Genomic DNA, 24,243 nt, shown 5'->3' on the forward strand with positions numbered 1-24,243 from the left:
CCCTTCATTCAACTTGTGCATTTTACAACAAACCATTTATTGTGTTTCTGGACAAATCCTATGGCAGAATACTGCACAAAGACGTGACACATGAGCTTCAGCCAAAATCTGGAACTTCATCCAGATTTTCCTGCAACATCCCTGTTTGCACTGCTCATGAACATGAACTATGTAGAGCCTGAACAGTTTCATGTTCTTTTACGTAGTTCATATTGATATTGAAATACTGAAATATGAGCCTGAGCATAAAACAGGGCTGCCGGTGGTGTCAGAGCCTACACGCAGTACAGTATGAACGTGGAATTTATTCCTGTATTTGTCCAGCAAATGGGCTGACGGACATCATCTTCATCAGCGGCTCACGCTCGCGTCAGGATGTTCAGCTCGCGTGTTTCTACCCGCTGGTGTTGTTCCGGTCCAGAAGGAACTTTTACGCCCACAGTGTCAGAACAAAGACTCAGCTCTTTGCAAACTGAGGACAAGGTCAACATTCCAACTATTGCTGCAGGTAAATATATTTGCAAAATATGCAAAACCCTAAAATCACCATTTGCGTGTTCATTCGGTTTTAGAAAATGTCTGTGCAGTGGAAGCCACAAGTTTCAATCTGTAAAGTCACCAATGCTGTAAAACGTCATTATCAGTTTGCAGCCATTTACAGTATCTGAGCAAAGTCTGCAAGACCTCAGCCTCAGCGCAATCAACTGAACAAAGTGCCACGTAAAGCATGCGGCAGGCATTGACACACAAACATGGAGCCACAGTACCTGGAAATGGGTCGAGCCACAGGTCAGAACTGGAGGTTTGTCCTGTGGAGGCTGCAACAAGTCAACGCGAGTCCATCTGGGTCCAAGTGAGTGAGAACCAAAACACGAGAGAGCGAGTGAGGGAGGAGACAGAGAGGGGGGGGGGGGGGGGGGGGGGGATTTAGCGCCAGTGGAACAAACTGAAAGAGAAAGAGGCAAAGGGGACGAGAGGTGGCGCGATGCAGCGCTGGTACAGATCACGTTTAAAAGTCAACCAAGAATGAAAGACAAAAGGAGGAGAGAGAGGAGGAAGGAGCGAACACACACACTGTGGCCGCTCCGACCAGCAGACATCTGGCCCACAGCGGATTATGGGTAATTAACCGCGCTTTAATGACTCCCACTGAGCGAGGACCCGGACAAGACAAACACCGATTGCACTGCGATACGCAAAGGACGCACACGTGTGTTTATGAAAACCAGGTGTTGTTTCATCACGCACTTAAAGCGAGTCCAGTGAAACGCTGCTAACAAAGGAGAACAACTGCTCAAGAACAGCTGCAATCGAGTGATGTGTGTGTGTGTGTGTGTGTGTGTGTGTGTGTGTGTGTGTGTGTGTGTGTGTGTGTGTGTGTGTGTGTGTGTGTGTGTGTGTATTTCTCATTGGCCGGAGGCCAGACAGGGCAGATACTATCGAAGCCACAATAGACGCTAAAGTGAGAGAGGACACACCTGAGGGATTTCTGCAGTGAGTCTGTGTTCAACATGGAGCAGGAAACAAGAAAGGAAAGAGACACTGAGTCAATGAGGAGACGTCAGGCCTCAAGGTCACCACATACGAAGAGCATTTTAAACTGTGGAACCAGCAGAGTCCTCGTCTACTGATGGACAGGAGCCCGCGAGCCAGGCCTGACTATTAGGAGATGACCAGAGCAAATACTGTTGGACCGACTCTGCAGCAGAGTTTCTTTCCCACGTCCAGTAAAGATCAGCACACAGCTGCTGCAGCAACAACCTTTTATTTGAAACTAATGCTGAATACGCTGCTTGTTTGATATCAGCGATGGCCGTGCATGAAAGGAATGAACAGCTGAACAAATCCAAGTGTGTGTGTGTGTGTGTGTGTGTGTGTGGTGGTGTGTGGTGGGTGTGTGTGTGGTGTGGGTGGGTGTGGTGTGGTGTGTGTGTGTGTGTGTGCGTGTGTGTGCGTGTGTGTGCGTGTGTGCGCGTGTGTGTGTGTGTGTGTGTGTGTGTGTGTGTGTGTGTGTGTCTAACAGAATTTTCCCAGGCTTGTTCATCTGTTCACATGTCGACGGCCAAACGCAGGAGATAGTTTGAACCCAAACACGGAGACAACAACAGACTGTGCCGTGAATGGACCGTCCTGTTCCAGCTTCACAAAATGAAGATCTGCTTTCAGTGACTAGAACTGAGCACAACTTTTCCAAATAAAAAAAAAAGAGTTTGAGTTGGAAATGGAAGCAAACATGACACAACATCAATGTCCCAGCAACTACCACCAGCAGCTACGCCAGCCACAAACTGAGTTACAGTTACAGTAACAAGGCTCCACCTCCACAAATCCAAATAAGGGCTGTATATTGGCTCACAAAGCCAATATACAGCCCTTACATAACTCTGGTTTGGGGGATCATGGGGGGTGGACCTCAGTGGGGTGAGGAGGGGGCGGGGGGAGTTTCAGACACAGTCCCGTCTTCTCTCGCTCCTTTTCCCCAAAAGGACACAAGTATGAGACAAAGAGTCCATCGGGCTGATGACACGCGGGTCAGATGCTGCAGAACAGAGCCCAGAACCCCGCGGTGCGGAGACGACACGCGCAGCAGAGCGGCCGCAGATTTATTTTGGGCACAGATTGAGGTCATCTGGAGCAAACAGACAATATCGCAGATTATAACGCAGAGCGTTACGCAACAGGTCGTCACAGACTGCTAGCAATATGCCCAGAGCCCGTGGGCCAGACGTCGGATGCGCTCAGCTGAGAACGCTGGCCTCAGCGTTTATTGGGCCGGTGTCATGGAGTCACGGCTCAGTCCAGATGCATGAACGAACGGGTTAGAACTCTCATCTTAGAGACGAATATGAACGGGAAAGGCATCAAACACACAACACACAATCCTCCTCACGCTCCACGTTGTGGTGCCGAGGGAGGATCAGCCCAGTGTTTTGGTGTTTAGTTCTGCTCTATTATGCTCTTTAATTCCATCTGCCTCCTGCAGCCTTACACCAGAGTCCCTTAATCAATAATCATCAGTGTTTCTGCTTGGTGGTTAAACGTCCGCTCGCCTCAGAGCCGAGCGGCAACTCGAATACATGGAGGAAGCGATGAAATTCACAGACGCGGTCCGTCCGTTACAAGCGGACAATATTCAATGTCCAGTTAATTATTAACGCTGCTGCGAGCCTTTGAAAATAACGAATCGTAAACTCAGAATTGCAGAGGAGCTGAAAGGCTCATTTCAAACATTATTAGTTCGGGCCAAACCTTTATCGCCGCGGCAGCGACAGTAAGGAGTGATGTCATCACTCTACTGTCAACTGAGCACCATGTGTGAGGAGCCAGAACCCAAAGGACCCAGGACTAGACCCTGATCCAGAAGAAGTCCAGCACCTCAAATGGTGATGAGCCAGTCTGCACCACGACCACCAACAAGCAGCTACAGCCGCCTCCAGAACAGAACCAACACCTGGTTGGTCCTGCACCTTGGTTTGGACCATTATCTACAAACCCAGACCTGAATCCAGAACCAATGTGGGTGAATTCAGTTATGTTTCTGTGTTATATTCATGTCCAGCTGCATTGTGTTCTTTCGACCCCTCGGGTCCGTGGACCCTGGAGCTCCGTCCCGGTCTCAGGGTGAACGTCCTGTCTAATCTGCCACGGTTCCGGCCAGAACAGTGGGGCTCTCACGCATCGCTCCAGTTAATCCCTCAGGAGCCGATAACCCTGCCGGACGGGCTGCTGCCAGAAGTTCTGGACTCAAGTCTGGAGCTAAAGCAGAAAAAGAGGCCCAGGAAACAAACCTCTGTTAAAAACGCTGCCTCCATTCGTCATCTACGCATTTTTTAAATCATTTAACTTTTGGCCAGTTTTTTTCTCACTTCTCCCACAAGTTCTTCAGCCGCTCTGAACACTTCAGGAAGTTTGCGGCTATATAAAGAAAGTGCTGCAGTGAAAGCTGTGGGGTAATTAGCGAGTGTCAGACTTTTAAAGGCCTGTGTGGGGGATGGTGTCACAGGCATAAACGCCGCTACAAGTCTTAGAGTAATTTTCTGTCTCAATGGAGGTTTCCATCGAGGGAAAAATGAGTTTAGTCAGGGATGAAGCTTAATCCACGGCTGTGAAATTGGCCTCTAATCTCTTTGGGAGGTACTGAAACACACTGATGGGACACAAATCTACACTTAAATAAAAAATACCTCCACGAAGCGAAAAGGGGAAGAACGGAGCGTCCTGGAGGAGCAGCCGGCCAAACTAAGCCATGCACGGCTGACAACGCGATTATGGGTTCAACGTGTGACTTTTATCACCGGTGAGGCCGCAGAGTGTGACGTCACAGGAATGTGATGCGTGGCGGCTAAAAAGCACAACACATGCAGAGCACAACGGTCTGAATGGGACGGAGGTCGAGTGCTGCACGGCATCTGCACATCACACCAGATGTTATAAGAGAGGGATTGAGTCGAAAACAACAGACTGCATCGTTAAGTCAGAGATAAATGTCATATTTACAACATGTTGAAGATTATTTTGCAGTGCTGTATATGAATCAGGCTCAATAACTGATAACGATGCCATATAAAGCCTTCGTCATGATACTGTAAACAGGCAATATATTAGAAAATAAGATCACAATATACATGTAAAGGTCAAACCAAGAAATGTACTTCTTTAAACAAGCAGGTAAAAGATGAATTATGCCTGACTCAAGTCTGACGTGGATCCATCTGCCCTGAACTGATCCTGGTCTGACCCAATCCAATCCCAACCCAACTCCCAGTCTGACCCGGGTCCAGTCCAAGCCTGGACCCGGCCCTGACAGACCTGGTCACAGCCTGATGCAGACCCACCACACAGTGATTCAGACAGGACAAAAGCCAGACTTCTAGCTTGAATGCTGGTCTGAAGCAAACCCAGCTGACGGTCGGACCCAGGCTCTCAGCATGTGAGGCCTTGATCCAAACCAGCCTGCAGCAAATGACAACACGCTCCGTCTGATGCAAACAGTCAACACAGGTTATCCTGCTCCATCTCTTTAACCCAATATTACCTAGAGGAGGCTTCAGGAAACCCCCATGAGCAGCTGCTGGAGCCAGTGGCCTGCAGCGCCGCACTGACACTGAAGGCCATAATGTGAGCTGGTTACAACCAAGCTGACGTAATCAGGTAACATCCAGCTCACAGGCCAAAGGTGATGGAGCGACGTTCATCCCAAGAGCTGCAGAGGACGAAGGGAGGGAAGGCACCGTGAGGGAGCGCTACGAAGGGAGGGGGTGGGTGATGGATGTGTAGGTATATGTGAGCCGCCCCACTCCCACTCCCCGGAGGTTAGGTCCTCCTCCTCCTCCTTCTCCCCTCTCATCATCATCCTCCTCTTCCTCATCCTCCTTCTATCATCTTCTTCCTCCTCCTCCTCCTCTTCCTCATCCTCTTCATCATCCTCTTCCTCCTCTTTCACCAGCCGCCGCCGCCATCACGTCTGCATTTCTGTCTCAAACCGATGCAGATCGCACAGCGTCTTATCGGCCCAGAGTCCTACAGAGCATCGCCGCGTTTCCACGTCTCCGTTTAGCGCGTGTCGCCCCGTTCCTCCTGCTCTCGCACCGACGACAGCGCGCATTTGGCCCAACGGCATTTCCATATAAATTGGCTTTAGGCTGAATCGCGTGGCTGCAATCTGGACAATCAGGTGGCTGCTCGTGTTCCATGCTCCGCTGGACGTTATTTGTCGCTGAACAGAGTTTTGTTGCTATAGAAGTTGAGCACCGATTCTTTTAACATGCAAATGTTGTTGATATTTTAAAATTACAGGCTGACGCTCGCTAATTCTTTTTATTAGAGCTCTCCTTCTTCTTCTGTTATGTGCCGCAGCTCCTTTCACCTCCTCCCTCCCTTTGTTTTAGACTGATGTACAGGGCGCCTGCTTGTCTTCTCACCCTCAGCAGACAAACACACGCAGCCGCGGATCGGAGGAAAATAATGACGTCCCCCGTGCCTTCGTCTCCTTTAATCTTTTTTACGCTACCTCTAAGTCATCTGTCTTTGTCCCCTCTCTCCCTATCTCCAGCGCTTCCTTCAGCTAATTAAATGACTCGCCGTTATCAGTTTGGGAGACTCGGTACATGTACCGAACCTTTTGACCGTTTCTTCTGAGTTGAGGTTTGCTTTAAATTATATAAACATGAAGACGAACTGTCCTTCTGAGCTCTGTAGCAAGTGAATGCTTTTGCAAAGTCATGTGGATTCACGTCTGTCTGTCTCTGCAGTGCAGCTAAGTCTCACAGTCTCAACGTTATTCTAATCTTGTTTATTAAGATAAACAGGCTCTGTCCTCTTAATACTGTGATTGGATGAAGAAGAAAGAAGATGGAGACTCAAAAAGGGAAGAGAGGAAGGTTTTCACTCTTTCCCTTCGTTTTGATGCTTCCCTCCAGTGGAAGAGGAATCTCCCACAACCTGTTTTATTTCACAGCGGGTCGATGAAAGGAGAATTTATAGTTATCCTGGTCTGTGAGAAATGAAAGGTGTGTGACATCATAAAACCCAGACGTTTAATAAGCAGGGGATCACGGGACGCGTGCACCGTCACCGGCCGCTAACGCCCAAACCGAGCCGTGCCCCCGCTTTCTTCAGCAAACACTGGATGCGGAGGAGATGAAATCTGACGCGTTTAAGCAGGAACAGATGAGGGCTGCAGGCGACGGGTGCGTGCGAGAGGAGGGACACGAGGTCAACGGGCCGATACGGCGACGAGGCCCAGACGTGAGCCAGGCGCTCAGCAGCGAGGATGAAGAGGGATGAAGAAGGAACAGGGCTTAACAAGCGCTACACCTGCTACAGCGGCTCCTCAGGTTCACGTCCACAGAAGAGCAGAGAAAGCTGAGAGGTGAAACATGAATAAGCAGAAACAGCCAGAGATGAAGGCCTGAAGGGATAATAGCGCTCTGTTCAGATGAGCGGCCTCACATGGAGCCTCGCCGATGCTCCCACGTGATAAGGGTAACCCAGTAATGCCAGTGTAACGCTACAGTCTTGAGGTCTGAGCCAGTTAGAGCTCCGGTTTACCACCATCAAGTCTGACCTGCTCTGCTCTGACGGGCCGTAGACGACACAGGTTCCGTTGCCTTTCTTTACCCACTCTTTCCGCGTCCAGCTCCAGTCCCCGAGTAACATTTCTCATTCTAGCCTTTCATAGCGCTCAACTTAATATCTTCCATTTCCCAGTATTTAGTTTTCATTTCACTGCACGGTCGCCTCTCCTCGCTGGGAGCGTCTCCCATTTTCCCTCGGTCTCCTCCTCTCTCTCTCTCAAAGCAACGGCTCGTTCTCTCCTTCATCATTATCCCCTTCTTCCCAGTAAACACTTTGGCTGCCTGGAGGACACACACACACACACACACACACACACACACACACACACACACACACACACACACACACACAGTGATGTGGTCTGTGCAGATAATGAAGCCCGTCTGCAGCCACACTCCGATCCCTAAAAGGAGTGGAAAGAAGGACGAGCGCCTCCTTGTATCTGTTTGTTGTATCTCGGCCTCCTGGTTCATGCCCTTCACGTTGTCGCCATCACGCTACCACTTCTTGGGCTGAAAACAAGGCTGCACAGTCAGAGCAGAGAGCTGGCTCTTCAGACAAACCGATGAAACAGAGAAAGTCATTTCCCACAAAGAGGAGGGAGATTCATTCATACTGTGGATACACAGTGATGGTTAAAAAATCATTAGCCGTGTCTCGTTACACGAAAAGTGTGCGATGATGAGAAAAGGGCCAACAAGCGACGCAAGTGGAAGGAAGTCATAGATTTGCTTTGTTTCTGCTGCAACTACTGCAACCGCAGTAGGCCTCAGTCACTGTGTTCGTGTATCTGTTCCACGTGTGCAGTTTTCACTTGATGTCTTCTTCACAGGTTGTTTCATATTTTCAAGCCAAACGCAAAAGGACGATCTGAGCCCGTTTGAGTTTTAAATGACAACTGCTTCTTTTATCCGGTATCTTAATCCCTAACGTGTCCCCAGAGCTTGAAGCGCAACGGAGCTTGGACTTTAACCAAGCGACATCTAATCTTTGACTTTATTGATTCAGAGGTCGACTTGGTTCTTCCCTCGGGATCCTTGTCCGGCTGCAAAACCCATGTTTCAGCTTTAACTCAGCTGATGACTTCAGTCTGGTCAACTCACAAACTCTACAGATGAACTGCAGCAGCACTTTAAGCTGGTCTTTATATTTTATCCAGGAACCTGTTCTTATAATGTGAATATTACTGAAAATTATCAGAAGATGCAAATAGCAGCTGTATACTTGTATAACTTATTATCATACTCTTGTTTATTTGATCCTTGACTTGAAAATGTGGCCAGTATAGAAACATTTATATTGTGACGTGTTTAGGATGAAAACTAAAAAAAGCTAAGACTGTCTAGATGGAGAGAGAAGTTATTTCAGATTATATAAGACAACCTAGACATTGAGACGTGTGACACGCTGAGATAAATACACGGTGAAAGGCGAGTAACAAAGACAGGCAGGAGATGGAGCAGGGTAATGAAATCAGATGTAAATAAGTGGTGGGAGAGTAACTCTGCAATTCACACACACACACACACACACACACACACACACACACACACACACACACACACACACACACACACACACAGAGGAAGCCTGCACCAATAAGTGAACTCTACCTCCCCCTAGTGGCCGAAACAAGGAATGGATTAAGAAAGATCACGTGACACAGTAAAAAGCCTCCGGTAAAGATCAGTATTGTCTCTATTATTATGTCTCCATTCAAAGGCTGTTCCTTTGCAGTCTTTTGCAGTGTCAGCATGTCCAGTCAGCAACATTTATCATTTTTAGATAATGTGGTATAAAAAAAGCCCCAAGAAGCAGAAGTTGTGGCATCTGGACTGTTAGAGTCCCGTTTATGAAGGACTCTGCACACTCACAGACACAGACTAATGCCACAATGTTAAAAGACACACAGCGCGATGCAGTGATGGAGGTGAATATGGTCGAGTGGAGTGAGCGGAGCTGCACTAGTTCTTCATCGGTTTGATTTTTCCTCAGGTACGAGCGCCAACTTTCTACAAAGACTTGTGGAGTGAAATCCCCCCGGGCTGATGGAGCGTCCCACCTCTACATGGAGAACAGGGTTGTCAGGCAGGAGAGCGAGGAATCAGCCAATCACATTTTAGCTACGCTGCTTGGCAACAGACTTTAGCGACTAAAGAGGATCGCTAGAAATGGAAAACAAGTTGAAAACTATCCATAAACACAGATAGACTTCATTGTGATATATATTAATAGTTTTCATGCTGTTCAGCAGAAGGTTGGCTGAGCAGAGGACTGGTGGGTTTTGGGATCCACTTACTGGTGTTTTAGTCATTTATATTCATTTAAAAGATCTATTTAGATGAAAACCAATGCATTGTGATAAAAATACATTTGTTCTGTTTTCATTTCACATGATTTTATGCTCACAATATGTCTGGTTCTTCATAATATCTCATACTGAGAGCTCATACTGACATACAGTATATACATATATACGTATACACACAAACAGCCGGTGGGAAAACATAGTGTGTCAGTATCCTGGGCTCCACAACGCTATAAAGACGTCCTGTCTCTGCTGCAGCTGGACACAGCGACGGTCGGCAACAAGAAGCAAAGAGAGAGATGCACTTTAAATCATTTGCATGTGAAATAAGATTGGCACTCAGATCAAAACCTGGAGCTGGAAGGACACACACACACACACACACACACACACACACACACACACACACACACACACACACACACACACACACACACACACACACACATACACACACACACACACACAGTGACAGCAGAGGTCCTGTGTGAGCAGGACCTCTGCTGTCACTGTGAGGCCGATCATGAACAGTGCTGCTGAGTCTGTGTGAGTCCACTGCTGTGGATCATGTAGCGTGGCCTCCAGTGAGCGTATGCTCCTGATCGGCGTGTCCTTGATGTCTGTGTGAACCCTCTGAGCCCTAATGCACCTACAGACAAACCTTGAATGTCCTAGAACCTGAGCCAAGGCTGCACCGTTGGGACGAGAACAACGGCAGAAACACCTTTTAAGGCAGGCGAGCGAATGTGCTTTGTGCCCATCAGCAGGTGTCATGAGGCTCCCAGTGAAGCACACGGGCTAATAAAGAGCCTGATGAATGATGCTCGGCTTCACACAAGACCCAGTACAACAACTCTCATTGTCGTCCTTCCCATCCACCATCTCCCTCCTCCTTCCTTTTATGAGATGAGCGCTTTACTGTGAGCGTGTGCGCATACTCTCCAACAAAAGCACAAATAAAGTTCAAGATAAATACTTAAGAGAAGGGTCCTTTTGCACACGGTATCGTTAAATAAGCACGAGCAGAGGCTCTAGCTTCTGTTCATGTACCAGTACCTCAGGCTGCTGTTCAGTGGTTGTAGCTTTTGGCCAGTAGCTCTTATGATCAGAGGGCGTTGAACCGGTGACACCCAGCAGCAGCAGGAGCAGGTGGGACACGGATCAAACAACCTGTCCCAACCTCAACGCAACACGGTTGTAACCCTAACCAACGGTTCTGGTGCTTTTACTGTAACCATGGCAACGGATGTCTAACAGCCATAGACGATGCTCCCTGAGCGGCGTCACAGAGGAGGAGCAGCGCGAGGGAGCGGCTCTTTAAAGAGCAGGACACGTCTGACGGCTGAAAAGAGGGAGCGCCGCCGCCGTCGGAGCATCTGCGTCTGCCTGGACGCTGAACCTGCGCCCAGTAATCTGTGAGACAGACACCTTCCTGTCTGAGCAGAACCAGCGTGTGAGCGGCTCACGAGCCCCGTGTCAGTGCGTCGTCCAGGAACAGCGCGGTGACAGGCGATCATTCATCCAACGCAAAGTTCATCTGAGACGTCACACGCGTGGCCTCGCGTTGAGGTTAAGTGGATGCCTTAGAAGAACAACGCTGGCCAATAGAAAACCAGCCCCTCCTGTGAAGACCACATCTAACCATCTCAACAATGAACGCGGAGAATCAAAGCGCGAAACGCCTCCGAGCAGAAGCAATCAGAGGGAGCTCCTCCGAGCAAACGAGACGAAGCGGGGTGAACGCGGGGCCGGCGGAGGAGCCAGAAAGGAAGCGAACCTGCTGAATCACAGGAAAGACAGCTGAAGCAAAGGCTTGAATTAAGACGAGTGGAGCGTCTCTCCCTGCAACAAAGAGCAGAGCGCCTGTATGTGGGCCAGCGGCTGCCTGCAGGCTGGAGGCTGAGCCTGTGATGGGGAGCAGCAGGACGGACGTACAGGACTTACGATGAGTTCCTCTCTGGTCCTCAACAATCACAAGAAAGCTTTAATTGATGTGTTTAGCTCCTTTGTATCAGTGGTGTCAGAGGCTCAAAAAGCCGAAATACTTCAATTTCTTTCCCCTTCTCTTCTTCTGTCTCTCAGGTTAACGTTTTATAGCCGAATAAACTTTAACATTCGTGTCAAAACCACTTCAGTGGATAAATCGCATCCAATCGCACAAATTGGCTGCTGTGCGTTTCGTTGTGAGGTCCCAGAGGGAGCAGTCTGCTGCTCAAAGCAGGAGTCGCGGCGCCGTCACGTGACGAGGGGGAAGATAATGAGGGGAAGGAACACAAATAACGCGGCTTCTCACGTGTCAGCAGCTGGAGAGAAACAAAGAGTCGCTAAATGAGTGGACGCCGCGTTGGTCTGGCGACAGTGGAAGCGTCTACTACGAGGCCTCCAGCTCCAGACCCGCGGGCTGCAGCCTCCTCTAATGACACGCAAAGCAGTTTGGTGGAGGTTCCAGGCGAAATCAAGCAAATTAGATCAAGGCTGTGCTTTAAAAAACACCAATTATTCCACTAGCTTTATGTTTTCAAGCTGCACTAAGCTAATAGATAATTATGGAAGCGTTTTCTGTGGGACGCTGAAAAGCAGAACGGTACAAAATGGTGTGGGAACCTTTATGTTTCCTCCTTCTCCATTCATGCCCTTCAACAATAGAATTTCCAGAAACATGGACAAAACAAAGTTTGGGGCGCATTTAAATGTCAGCCTGAGGGAAGACGCCGACACACACACACACACACACACACACACACACACACACACACACACACACACACACACACACACACACACACACACACACACACACACACACACACACACACACACACACACAGATGACGATGAGTCAGACTCGTCTCCCTCTTCTTCATCAAAGCAGGAACTTTCCTCCGGGCGCCGCGTGTTTCAGGGGCGTGCGTTTGGTCGGTGATCGTCAACAAGCGCCGGCTTCATAAAGCGTTCACATCTGACCCAAGTGTAATTCACACATGACATCTTCAGCATCACGTCTGTTAGCAGCAGTCCTTACATCAGAAGGTTCGCTATTAGGATCCCGGAGGAGGACGAGTACATAGGTCACACGTCCCATGAGCACTACGTAAGAACCACACATCTTCTGAATGAGTTACACCTGTGGAGGCGTCTAAGTAAATAAACAAATGCAAATATGGGGCAGTAATGTACCAATAAACAGAAATGAACAACAGACATGCCTGAAAAAAGTCTATAAAAAACTTTGTTTTTTCCAAAGGTCAGCTTTAAACCCACATAGTATAAAACAACTATATACTGGTTCCGTATAATATGAAGTATGTAGCATAAAATGAAGGATGTGAAAAGTATTGAAAACATTTGCAGTTCAAACTACATGTACTTCATTGACTGCAACAAGGCCAACGAGCTTGATAAGTCAGAGTCCAAGAACCTGCACGTGTCATTAAATGTCAGGAAACCCACCGTTTGTTATTCATCTCTATAGTGAAACAAGACATGGGCTGTGATGCACTCAGTGGACGACACAATGCTGAAGAATGGGAGCAGCAGACGTTTCCCAGCACTGACTCAAAGCAGGGCTCGGGACGGTGTCGATGCTGCGGCTGCACAGACCGGCGCAGGCTTGTGGTTTGGTTAATGTGCTCCTGGTTTGAGCGCCGTTCCTGCTCAGCTGCCTTAAAACTCGCTGGAGCGAGGCCAACGTGCGCATATGAGAGGCATCTGCTCATCTCGCAGAGTCTCACCAGTGTCACAGAGGCTTCAGCTTCTGTGCAGGTCCAGTCTGTGTTGTGTACGTTTGACACCAAACGGCAGCTCGGTGTCAGCTAACATTCACAGAGGAGCGAATGATTAATGCAACAAGTTGAAAAATTGACTGTGTGGTTGAATTTTGTGATATCTAATAAAAATGTATTTGTCACACTTATCATTCCCTCACGTGTCTACATCAACTCACACAGCTACACCTGTTACTTCACTGGCTCAGTGACAACTGGTTTAAAAAGTAGACACGACTGAACGAGCACTCATGATCGATCCGCCTGTGATGAATGCGTCAGACTGGGCCCGGACGCACACGCTCTACCTTTAATATGAGTCCTGACAGCGGCGTCCGTCTCCTCGTCCACCGCTCTCCCCTGCGCCGGCACTCGCCTCCTCCTCCAGCGCATCCCTCCTTCGTGAACTCGTGGTTGTTCGTCGGCACAGCCCTGTCCGGCCACTTGTTCGTCCCCCTCCTCACCCCTGCGCTCTGCTCCGTTCTCCTCCGTCTGCCTGCTCGTGCTCCTTACACTTTCGCTGCCTCACTCTCACTGCTCCCTTTCTCTCCCTCACGTGGTCTGTTTTTAGCAACAGAACGAATAACAGTGACAGTTCACATGATAATCTGCTTCCACAGTGTGTGTGTCTGTGTGTGTGTGTGTGTGTGTGTGTGTGTGTGTGTGTGTGTGTGTGTGTGTGTGTGTGTGTCTTTACTCATTTGCCATGCTTGGTTGATGCAGCATCAGCACAAATACACACACACACACAAATATGTGGCAGAACTACTTTTCTGATCATCTGAGCGCTTGTGTGACTCATCTTCACTGAAAGGCAACGTCTCATATTATCGTTAACTCAATTAGTCGTTATCAGAAAATGAAAACAATGTAACAGACTGTTGTGGTCGTATTATATCATACAGCATCAAGCAAATGTCCTTCTTAGATTAAAGTTCAAGGTTTCAGCTGGTATTTCTTGCTGTAAACATATAATAAACAAGAACTAGACCAGATTCTTGTAGATTAAATGAAACTTTATATCTGGCTGCTCTTTGGCTCTTCCTCTTCTTCTTCTTGGCATCTTAACAGTCCTGCTTGTGTCCAGGTCGTTCCCACATCCTTTCTTCTTTCTCTTTTCCAGTTTATCCTTGGTTCCATCGGTCCATGAAACACCCGTGGCCCATCGTACATATTCTGACCTGAGTCTGAGCCCCGTGGCTCATGGGGGATTTGTACCTTGTGTCCTGGGGGTCAATGGCACCTTGTCACGGTCTGATGCTTAACATTTACTGATTGATTCACGCATATTCAAGGCAGTATTTCTGTTCATAAAAGATGATAGTTGATACGTACGATTAGTGATTTAGTTATTTATACTGCAGTTTTAGTTTTGTGCCTGTGTCTTTGCTACTAAAAGTGACGACGTGCGTGAGTCCAACTAAAATCCTTTTTCTTGCCGTCACGACTTTTGAAGGGCTTTCAGAGTCATTTTCCAGCATATCATCAGCTCCGGGGGCGAGAGCTGTTGACACTCAGGCGGGAGGGGTTAGCGGGGTAATGAAACAGGTAAACAAGCCGTGTGAGCGTGTGACAGGGCAGCGCGCCCGCTTCACACAGGGCGCTGACGAACAGAGGGCAGTCAGAGGACACGCAGCCACACACAGAGCCGCCGAGGCCCGCGTCACACCAGCAGCGCCAGCCTGAGCGCCTCCAACACCGTTACACGAGAAGAATCTGACGCTGACGGACACGGTAACCATAGAAACGCGTTGCCGGGTTGATGGAATGTTGGAGGGAAAGTTCAAGGCAGATGTTTGTGCAGCATATGAGGAAGGACTGATTTTTGGACCAAACACATTTTAAGTCATGACTGCTTGATCTCAGTGTTTTTACGTAACTGGAGCTGGTGGGTGTTGCCACTGATCAGTTTCCATCTATGCAGCATCTTACCACACAAATAGGACCCAGCAAAAAAAAAAGAAATGAAACGCAGAGAAACAAGACTGAGAAGACACCGATGCTTAATTTTTAACTATGATGTTTGGACCTCAATTTGTGAGGTGATTTGGTCATATCTAGGTCAGGCCTTGTGAAGCACAAACAGCCCACACTAAATACTGTCCCTGAATGCTTCACAGCATAGCTATCAGACAACCCGTCCCTGAATGCAGCACAGCAGACCCGGGCCTACAGACACATTAAATGTCTACTTCCACTCAAATTAAATTTAACTTTAAGTCTGCACATAATAACAATAAATATCAAACTCCTGATTAACATTTATGTTGGCATCAAATGACTGTAACAGAGTGGAAGCGAACCAGGGAAGCACAACATTTAACCAATGCAACATATTATACAGCAACTATATTGCAAGTTGTTCTTCAGTGGTTATAATAAAGAGCCATGGCATCAAGAGACTTAATAAAGTCACAATATAGCAAATCATACAGCACATGACTCACGGATGAATCCAGGAGCTCAGAGAGCGGCTGCTAACAGGAGGCGTAGCAGGTCTGAGTTGTTTACCAACACACACGCACTGCGTGTTCACCGCAGAGCCTCACGCCTGCCAGGTAGTGGGCTGGTGGCAGGAACACACACACACACACACACACACACACACACACACACACACACACACACACACACACACACACACACACACACACACACACACACACACACACACACACACACACACACACACACACAGGGCTCATTGGGTGTCCAGGCCCATGTGTTCAGTGTGAGAACTGTGTGTTCTGTCCAGAAGTCCTTCCTCTGCACAACCAGCACAGCTCGATGCAGCCAGGTCCAAACAGAACCCCCTGAAGTCACTTCCTGTAAGGCTTTTAAAACCTTCCCGCTGTCAAGATGCCAAAATACACACCAAGCCTTTCTCCACCTAGAAAAGTTTGAAATATAAACACCAAGATAAGACATCAGGTTATTATACTACCTTCACGTTAAATTCAAAAAGTGTCACATGTCACTGAAGGTAAAATAAAACATGGAGACGTCTCACAATGCATCATGAACAATGACAACAATGTTTCCAGCTTTAACAACATGAAACTTTTTCTACCTTCTCCCTGATGGTACCACGCTTATGAAAACACAGGAGCAGTAACTGAAACCCTGCAGCCAGGTAACCTCTTCCACAATTAAGTGATTTAGTGGTTTTCCCCTTATAACACACACACACACACACACACACTCGCACACACACTCACACGCACGCACGCACGCACACACACACACACACACACACACACACACACACACACACACACACACACACACACACACACACACACACACACACACACACACACACACAAAAAACACACACACACACACACACACGCTCCGTCATCTGGAAGCGATTGTGTCCACGGTTACGGCATGCCTCAGACATAAAGCGTCTTGGTGTTGACAGCCGGCTTTCTGTCCGTTGCAGCACTGAGAGAAAATGAAGTCTGCACAGCGACTCAATGATAAAACCGTCACACACTCCAAGCTGCTGTATCAGTTGTTACACCAGTCCGTGGTCTGACTGGAACTAGGCATAACTCATACCCACAGTAGATGCTGATTTACAGCACGTCTACTACTCTTCAGTTATTTTAAGTAACAATACATAAAAGTGTAGAAAATGTATATAGAATCTTTGCAAAACGATTTCCCATAAGGGAAATGTTTGGCTTTTTCATTGTTAAACGCTCCATGATGTTCATTAGTCTATCAAATTTAAATAAACAATTGAGTTAAATTTAGACCAGACACAACACTATTACATCCATGTCTGTTCAGGCTCTAACCAGTTCATGCATCAGTAAAAGTGGATGCTTGTGATTGTGATTCCCACCAGGTGTCACAGAACTACAGCAACCTTTGACCTTTGACTACTTAACTCTAATATGTAACAATTTAAATCAGATTTAAGCTCTTTTGTCTTAAATATGTCTATAAACCTATATAAAAGTTGCTTTGAATCCTGTTCTTGCTGTGAGCTACCAGAGGCAGTGGTTCACATCACAGCAGCCTGCGGTGGTATTAATCTGCTGAGACTGTCATTTCAGCTTTTGAAGGAAGAACTGGCTGTGACTTAGTGGATTCTGCAGCTGAATGTTGTGTTTCATGATGAAAATGAGGAAGATCAGCACAGTGTAGGTCAGGAACAGGAAGTCGAGGCTCAGCGTTTAACTGCAGCGTTTACGTAGAGGGTCCCCTTACGTAACCAGCTCAGTAAGAAGCCAGATCTTTATGAGCAGGAAAAGGCTAAACTGTCAGTGAATTACCTCCGGCGGGTGAGAGATGCTGCCCAACAAGAAGCTCCAAATGTGCCTGCACACACATTTCATCACACGCAAGATGAAAAATCACAAACTTTTGTTCTTGTAAATAAGCAAATGGTGACGCGAAGGCACATGGCTCATTTAATAACGTCACTACAACAACCACACGCGTACAACAACAACAACAACAACAGACGACTAGTGTGAGCAGTCTGACTTGTCCACATGCTGCTGCCATCTAGATTCTGCATAAGCTCTTGGAACATTGTCTCTATTGAGTCACACTCTCCCTGACACACACACACTCCCTCCCTGATCCTCAGATCCTCTTTCCACTCTCCAGCGTCTCTGCCCTGATCGGAATCTGCCTTCTAGGAGATAGTATAAACACTGTCCTCATGCCTCGTGTTAGCACAGCTGTGTGTGTGTGTGTGTGTGTGTGTGTGTGTGTGTGTGTGTGTGTGTGTGTGTGTGTGTGTGTGTGTGGAGCAGATACAGCATCTCTAGGAAACTTCCTGGTCTCTCACACAGAGTGGGGGCCTCCTGTACTGCACACGCAGCTTTATTCTGCACTGTATCACTGCTGTTACTCAATCTCCTGGACTCCTGTGGCATTTGTTATTCTTCACAGGAAGGAGCCGTTGGAGAATTGTGGAATCTTGCCGCTAATCCGTCTGCAACTTTTCTTGCTGTGCTTCTGCTGAAAAACGTTTAGCTTTATTTCCCAGCGTCTGTACGTTCCCCACAGGTCAAAGACACAGTGCAGCATCTTTACCAAGTCTATTTATTTATGTTTTATATTTATATCTATATTGAGGTGTTGCGTTTCAGACATTCATTCTTCTTCCCTATGAGAAAACTTAAAAAAAAAAAATAAAGCCAATAAAGAGTCTAATTGGCAAATTGCAAAACAGCATCCTAAGAAGCCAGCTGTCAATCTCCTGTCTTTCTTATACTATCTCATCCTTCGCTCACATGGTGTCTTTCTTCTGCTTCTTGTCTTCTCTTCGCACTCATTCCCATCTTTTCCTCTTTGGATCTTCACCCACTGGCATCCCTCTTCCCACTTATACTCCGTCTGATCCTCCTCCCATTCAAAGAGCACACGTGTTCATATTCCCAGACAGTTCTCCCCGTGGGAACGCTGTAAGACTGTAAGATCAGCAAAGTGTGTGTGTTTGTGTGTGTGTGTGTGTGTGTGTGTGTGTGTGTGTGTGTGTGTGTGTGTGTGTGTGTGTGTGTGTGTGTGTAGCTTTGACACAACAGAGCTGATAGAAGAGAAAATCAACAAACAGTCACTCCAGACGACAAGAAGAACTCGAAACACGATGACACGGCATTAAAAACGTGTGCTTTGGATGGTTGCCATGGGAACGTGTCTGGCCAAAAAAGTAGGCCATGAAATGTGTGTTTGCCCACATATTTTTGTAAAATCCCCCAAAGTTATAAAAGTTGTGCATGTGTGTGTCCCGGTTGGAACATGCCAGACTCTCAGCAAGACAGGAAGTGGTTAGTGGTTCTACCTGAACCTAAAGTTCTCACACACACACACACACACACACACACACACACACACACACACACACACACACACACACACACACACACACACACACACACACACACACACACACACACACACACACACACACACACACACACCTTTATATTTCCTTTGTGGGTAACTAATGGCAGAGCTGACCACAGACACTTAGGAGAACAGGGCTCCACCTCCATCCACCCCGCTCCACTACGTGATCACAGTGACACAAGCAGAAATGTAAGAATTTGGCACAAAAAAGTGCAAGAACACATACAGATCCTGTGTAAAGCTACTACATCCACTACACAGCTGAACCATGATTATTATTTTACGGACGTTCTCACCGTTATCTTTGAACACGTCGTTTCCTCCAGCTTTCCATGAGAAAGTAAAACTGTAGAAACATGAGACTGACCCCTTTCAACCAAAGTGTTTGGGAATTTTTGAGATTAAAGAAACCTCCCTCTTTACTAATTGACTTTAGAATAAGAGAGTGTGGCCAAGGCAAAAACAAAGTAGGACATATACATTTAAAAGTTCTCTGTCTTTACAGCCTCCTTGTTTCAGCTAGACGTTATTATTGTAATGAATAATTTCACTTGTCTTTTAAGACCCTAAAAATGAGACTCACTTCTGGCAATTTTGCAGCTTTGAACATTGAATTTCCTTAAAATCTAAATCAGATTAAAGTAAAATAAAAGCCCTTCTCCCGCTGTGTCGGAGTGGTGGCGAACTGCTCTCTGACTCACTGCCTGTAGGAAGAGAGATGGAGGAGGAGGAGGATGAGGATGAGGAGGAGAAGGTGAACTGAGTATTTGGACAGTGAAAAGATGTTTCTGTGATGAAAACCAGAGAGACGACTGGTCATGGTCAAAATGGAACCGGAGTTGTGCAAAGCCACTCGGTGCCATCAGCTGCGCCGTCCTGAGGGGTCAAAACCTTCATGCATCCGTGTAAAACAAGGTCAAAGGTCACGTGCTCCTGTGTGTCACCGTTTGCGAGTCGCCTGCAGAAAGAGTTGGAGGACGGAGAGGAACAGAGAAGAGAAGGGGAATAACAGAAGGTCCAGCAGGGAGGAACAGTGAGTCACAAGGTTGACGTCCACCCGTGGGAATGAGGACAGAGCGAGGGAGGAGGGGATTGAAAAGAGAAAACCAGGGGAGTTGAGGCCTCTCGTCAACCTTTTGCTTTTCATTACAGTGTCTGGCGATAAATCAGCAGCTTCGAGTGAAACATCACTGGCTGCGGAGGGAAACTCCGTCATGTTCAGTGCATTCCAGCAGTCGGCTGTGTGAGCGTGAGTCAGGCCGGACGCTAATGTCAACACTAACTGCTGCATTGTAACGAGCTTCACAGTGAACTCTGTCCAGTTGGCCCGTCTCTACTGGGCTGGCACTGCTGTGTGGCGTTCAGGTAAAATGGGAAACATCACGCTCGAAAGGTCAACAGCTGCGCGACTATGTTAACCTGGCACATAATTAGCAATGCAAGACATTCCTCACGTTAATGCTGCTGTCATCGGTTGCTAAGGAATTATGCAGCTAAATTAAAGCGGGAGTTGCTCCACGTTTCTTTTACCCACGAAGCCGCACTGCAGTGATGTCATCGCAGGTGCAGTGAATCAGACATCTGAGGGAGAACACCTGCTGTGACGAACGGGACGTGATCAGAGGTGTGTAAAATACCCCACAGAGCCACTCGCTCCCTCGAGGCGTCGCCCGCGGCGCTGCCTCGGCTCGGGTCATCGGACCGTGCAGGGAACATTTTGTTACTTACTCGCAAAAATCCAGCCTGTGAAATCAGTTCAAGGCAAATGAAAAAAAAGAAGAAGTTGGAAAACGGCGCCAAAAGAAAACAAAACTTGGGTTTTCACTCTCATTCCTGGGATACTTTTGCGCCGCTTAGGGTCAACAGCAGGCAACAGAAAATGACAGGAAACACGGCCAGCGTGAGGAACACAAACGCTGCCGAGAGCAAGAGCTCCGAGTCCAAGTCCACAGCGAGCAGTGGAAGGCGCACACACGCAGTCGCACACCTGCTAGCTAGCTCGCTCGCCAACGCGACGAGGGACGCCCCCCCTCCCCCCCACCCCCGCATCAGGCGGACCCCTCGCTCCGCTGCAGTCCCTCTGGAAGCAGCCCTGGAGATCCCACTCCTGCACCCACTCCAAACTCGGGTGGAAAAAATCCCCTCATGCAGGCCTGGAACATGTGTTTCAGCATGGCCTCCCTTACGTAACGCTGACTGACTTTCAGTTTTTTTGGCAGGTGGAGGGGGGGATTGTCCGCCCTGGTTATTGGAGGGAAAGCATGAAGCCACAGATACGTGCGTGTCCTTGAATGAGGGAAAAGTTTTCCTCACCCTTATGGATTTAAACAGCTTAATCCAACCGAGCTTCAACCAGAGGTCGTAGGAATCACAACATGCATCCATAAGGCCTGAGGTGCTAGCTTAAGTTTGTCAAAAACTAAACAAATGTTAGCATTCACAGCTCAGAGTCATCACCAAAAAAGCCCTGAGCTTTTTCTATTTCTGGATCATTTCAAATTATGACTTTTAGCGGTCAAACTACAAACAACTGCCTTCACTGTCTGTTTCTGGTTTTGCTGGATGCCCAGTGTTTAAGCTGACGTTAGCACGTTTGCGCCTCCAAACAAAAACGATAACGTGACGCAGCGTTATATTTGTTAAGCCGTCATGAGTCAGGCTGCATTAACTGGAAGCTTTACCTTCGTTCATCCAGCAAGTCATTGCGTATGTCACCACCCAGTGGGTCCTTCACACCCTGCAAACAATGTGACACTGTCTCACGCAGCAAACGTTAGCGCAGACAGCTAACAGGCTAGAGTCCATTCAATCTAACAGAGTCAATAACCTTCAAAACCATGACTTCCACATGTTAATAAGTCTTGTTTCAATTATGCAGTCTAATGCGGTGCCGCTGGTTTCGACATCAATATTAACATTTTGAATAATCACACACATTCTAACAGATATTTCCATATGTAACATTTTTAATATTTATATAAGGGAACCTATGGAGGCTGACGAGACTTTGCCTCAAGGCAACAAGATGTGGGAGACAGCTGAGCAGCAGCATTCAGAGAGTGAGAACTAGATTCTAGAGCTCTGTCATTCACTAAAGGATCAACCAAATGTTTATGCCTTGTTTTGCCTTATGGTCAAAATCTGGATCAATGTTTTCCATCTTTCCTGAAACAGTAGGAGGCAAGAGGGAGAGAGGGAGGGAGTGATGGAGGATGATGATGATGAAGATGATGGGAGATGAAGGCTCTATTGATTATTTAGCTGTGCGCTTGCTGCCCACCGCTTAGTGGTAGAGCAAGAGCCCACACAGAGTTTCAAAAACTAAAGAGAAAAGTGAGGATCTTCTCATCTCAGACAAATGATCACACACACTCTCACACAAACACACAGGAAAGTAAACTGAAAAGTGAATTGCATCTAGTTTTATCTTTCTTCCTCTTTCTAGCTCTACATCTGCTCTGTGTTTAGGACTTTCTCTCTGATACTCTACACACACATATGTACATATATACACACTTCTGACAGATTCGTAAACCTGTGTTCACACGCAAAGGAAAAACAGGTTGTAATGGAAATGTCCCATCATGCACCTGGGCTAGATCTTGGTTTGTACTGTTGGTGAGTCTCCTCTATTCCTCTATTTGTGGGTGCGCACCTCAGCTACAGCAAATACAAATATCCGAGTGCATTCGCTTTACAGAGTAACAGTCTTTAACATCCACAGCATCATCAAGCTTTTTGGGATCATTAAATCCCCAAACTGAGAATTATCTCAAGAATCATAAAATCAAGAGCAGGAGCGGTGAAGGAGGGAACAGGGACAGAGTGACAGATGGAGAAACAAAACTAAAACACTGATGTCTGCATTTACACCAAGTTCACATTCCACTCTCCACACCCACCGTGTGCTGCCTTCAGGTACACCTTGTAAAGCTGCACGTCCAAGGATGGACGTCGCAGAGAGTCACTGGTCAGAAAATGTACAAGAGTTGTGCAAATCTCCCTCTGTTGTTCCAGCTACTTTTAACTGAAACTGCATAACAAAAACTGCAGCACCACTCTTACTCCTGCCATGGCCACGTGCTCTTCTTAGACTTGCAAATTAAATTGGCTTGATATGAATACCTATGTTTCCAATCAAAATCCATAATAGTTGCATTTCCTGCAACACTTGAACGCAGAGCAATTGTCTTCCAACTGCCAACAACAATAGGCTCCTAATAACAAACCTCCCACTTATTTGCAACTAGAGCACATCTTGAGCGAGCACAGTGGAGTGATGACCTTTCGCTCTGACGCCCCGGAGAAAACAATGCACCTTCACAACCCAGCAAAGTTTGACAGCACTGCCTTGACACCTACTGGACCGATTCAACCCCGCTGCCGCGGTCGCGTCTGGCGTGCGGCGCTTTTGTAAAACCACGGGTTCGAACCCCCTCTTACTTCTCGGCGGAGGTTTGCTGACCAGCTCCGCGACGCGCCGCTGCAGCCGCACCACCCTGCCCTCCAGCGCGCCCGCCCGGTGGCAGACGGACACCAGCTCTCCCTCCAGGTCCTCCAGGATGCTCACCGAGTGCCGGGACAGATCCGCGAGCTGCCGCAGCACCGAGCACAGCGTGAAGCCGCACACGTCCACCAAGTCCCCGAAAACCTCCGCCTGGCGCCGCGGACGCGCCTCCAGCGGGCTCCTGCCGTCGGGCTTGCACACATCTTTCGGAAGTATAGTCCGCTTGCAAAAAGGCATGATTTCTGCCGCTGACAGGAAAAGAACAAACTCAGCAGATAGTCAAGTTATATTGCCGTGGTCCTCCTCCGCCCGTTTGGCGTGCAGACGCATGCTACGAGTCCTGCGCGAGGAAAAACTCCGCCGCGGCTGGAGACGCTCGGAGCAAGTTGCGCGTCGTGCGCCCTCATTGTTTTTGACTGCGAGCGAGATTTGCGCTTTTTTTTTCCCAGTGTATAGACTCAGCTGCTGTGGAAATTCATGTCAAATTAATCAGTATGACGCGCAAAGCATCCGGTTAACTCTTTCAAAATTAAAGCTGATATGCGTATTTTTCTTGTGGGGAAATCCAGCCTTTTAGAGTTCAGTTATGCAGCTAATCGTCCTGTCGCCGTCAGGAAGATATGATCCACTGTAATGTACGGTTAATGGTTATGTGTGTCTAGAGTAATACTTGTCTTATTAATAACTTGCTTTCTATGTTAAACAACATAATA

General features: G+C 47.6%; 1 protein-coding gene across 1 annotated transcript in view; it reads right to left on the reverse strand.

Annotated features, from left to right (window-relative positions):
- Positions 1–23,959, reverse strand: part of nhsl2 (NHS-like 2) — a 69,915-nt gene extending 45,956 nt beyond the window's left edge. The window contains exon 1 of the mRNA XM_055502997.1: positions 23,467–23,959. Coding sequence (XP_055358972.1) covers positions 23,467–23,767 — 301 coding nt within the window. The 5' untranslated portion in view covers positions 23,768–23,959. The remainder of the gene's footprint in view (positions 1–23,466) is intronic.
- Positions 23,960–24,243: the final 284 nt, after the last annotated feature.

The sequence above is a fragment of the Betta splendens genome, chromosome 2, assembly GCF_900634795.4.
Source record: "Betta splendens chromosome 2, fBetSpl5.4, whole genome shotgun sequence".
NCBI lineage: Eukaryota > Metazoa > Chordata > Actinopteri > Anabantiformes > Osphronemidae > Betta > Betta splendens.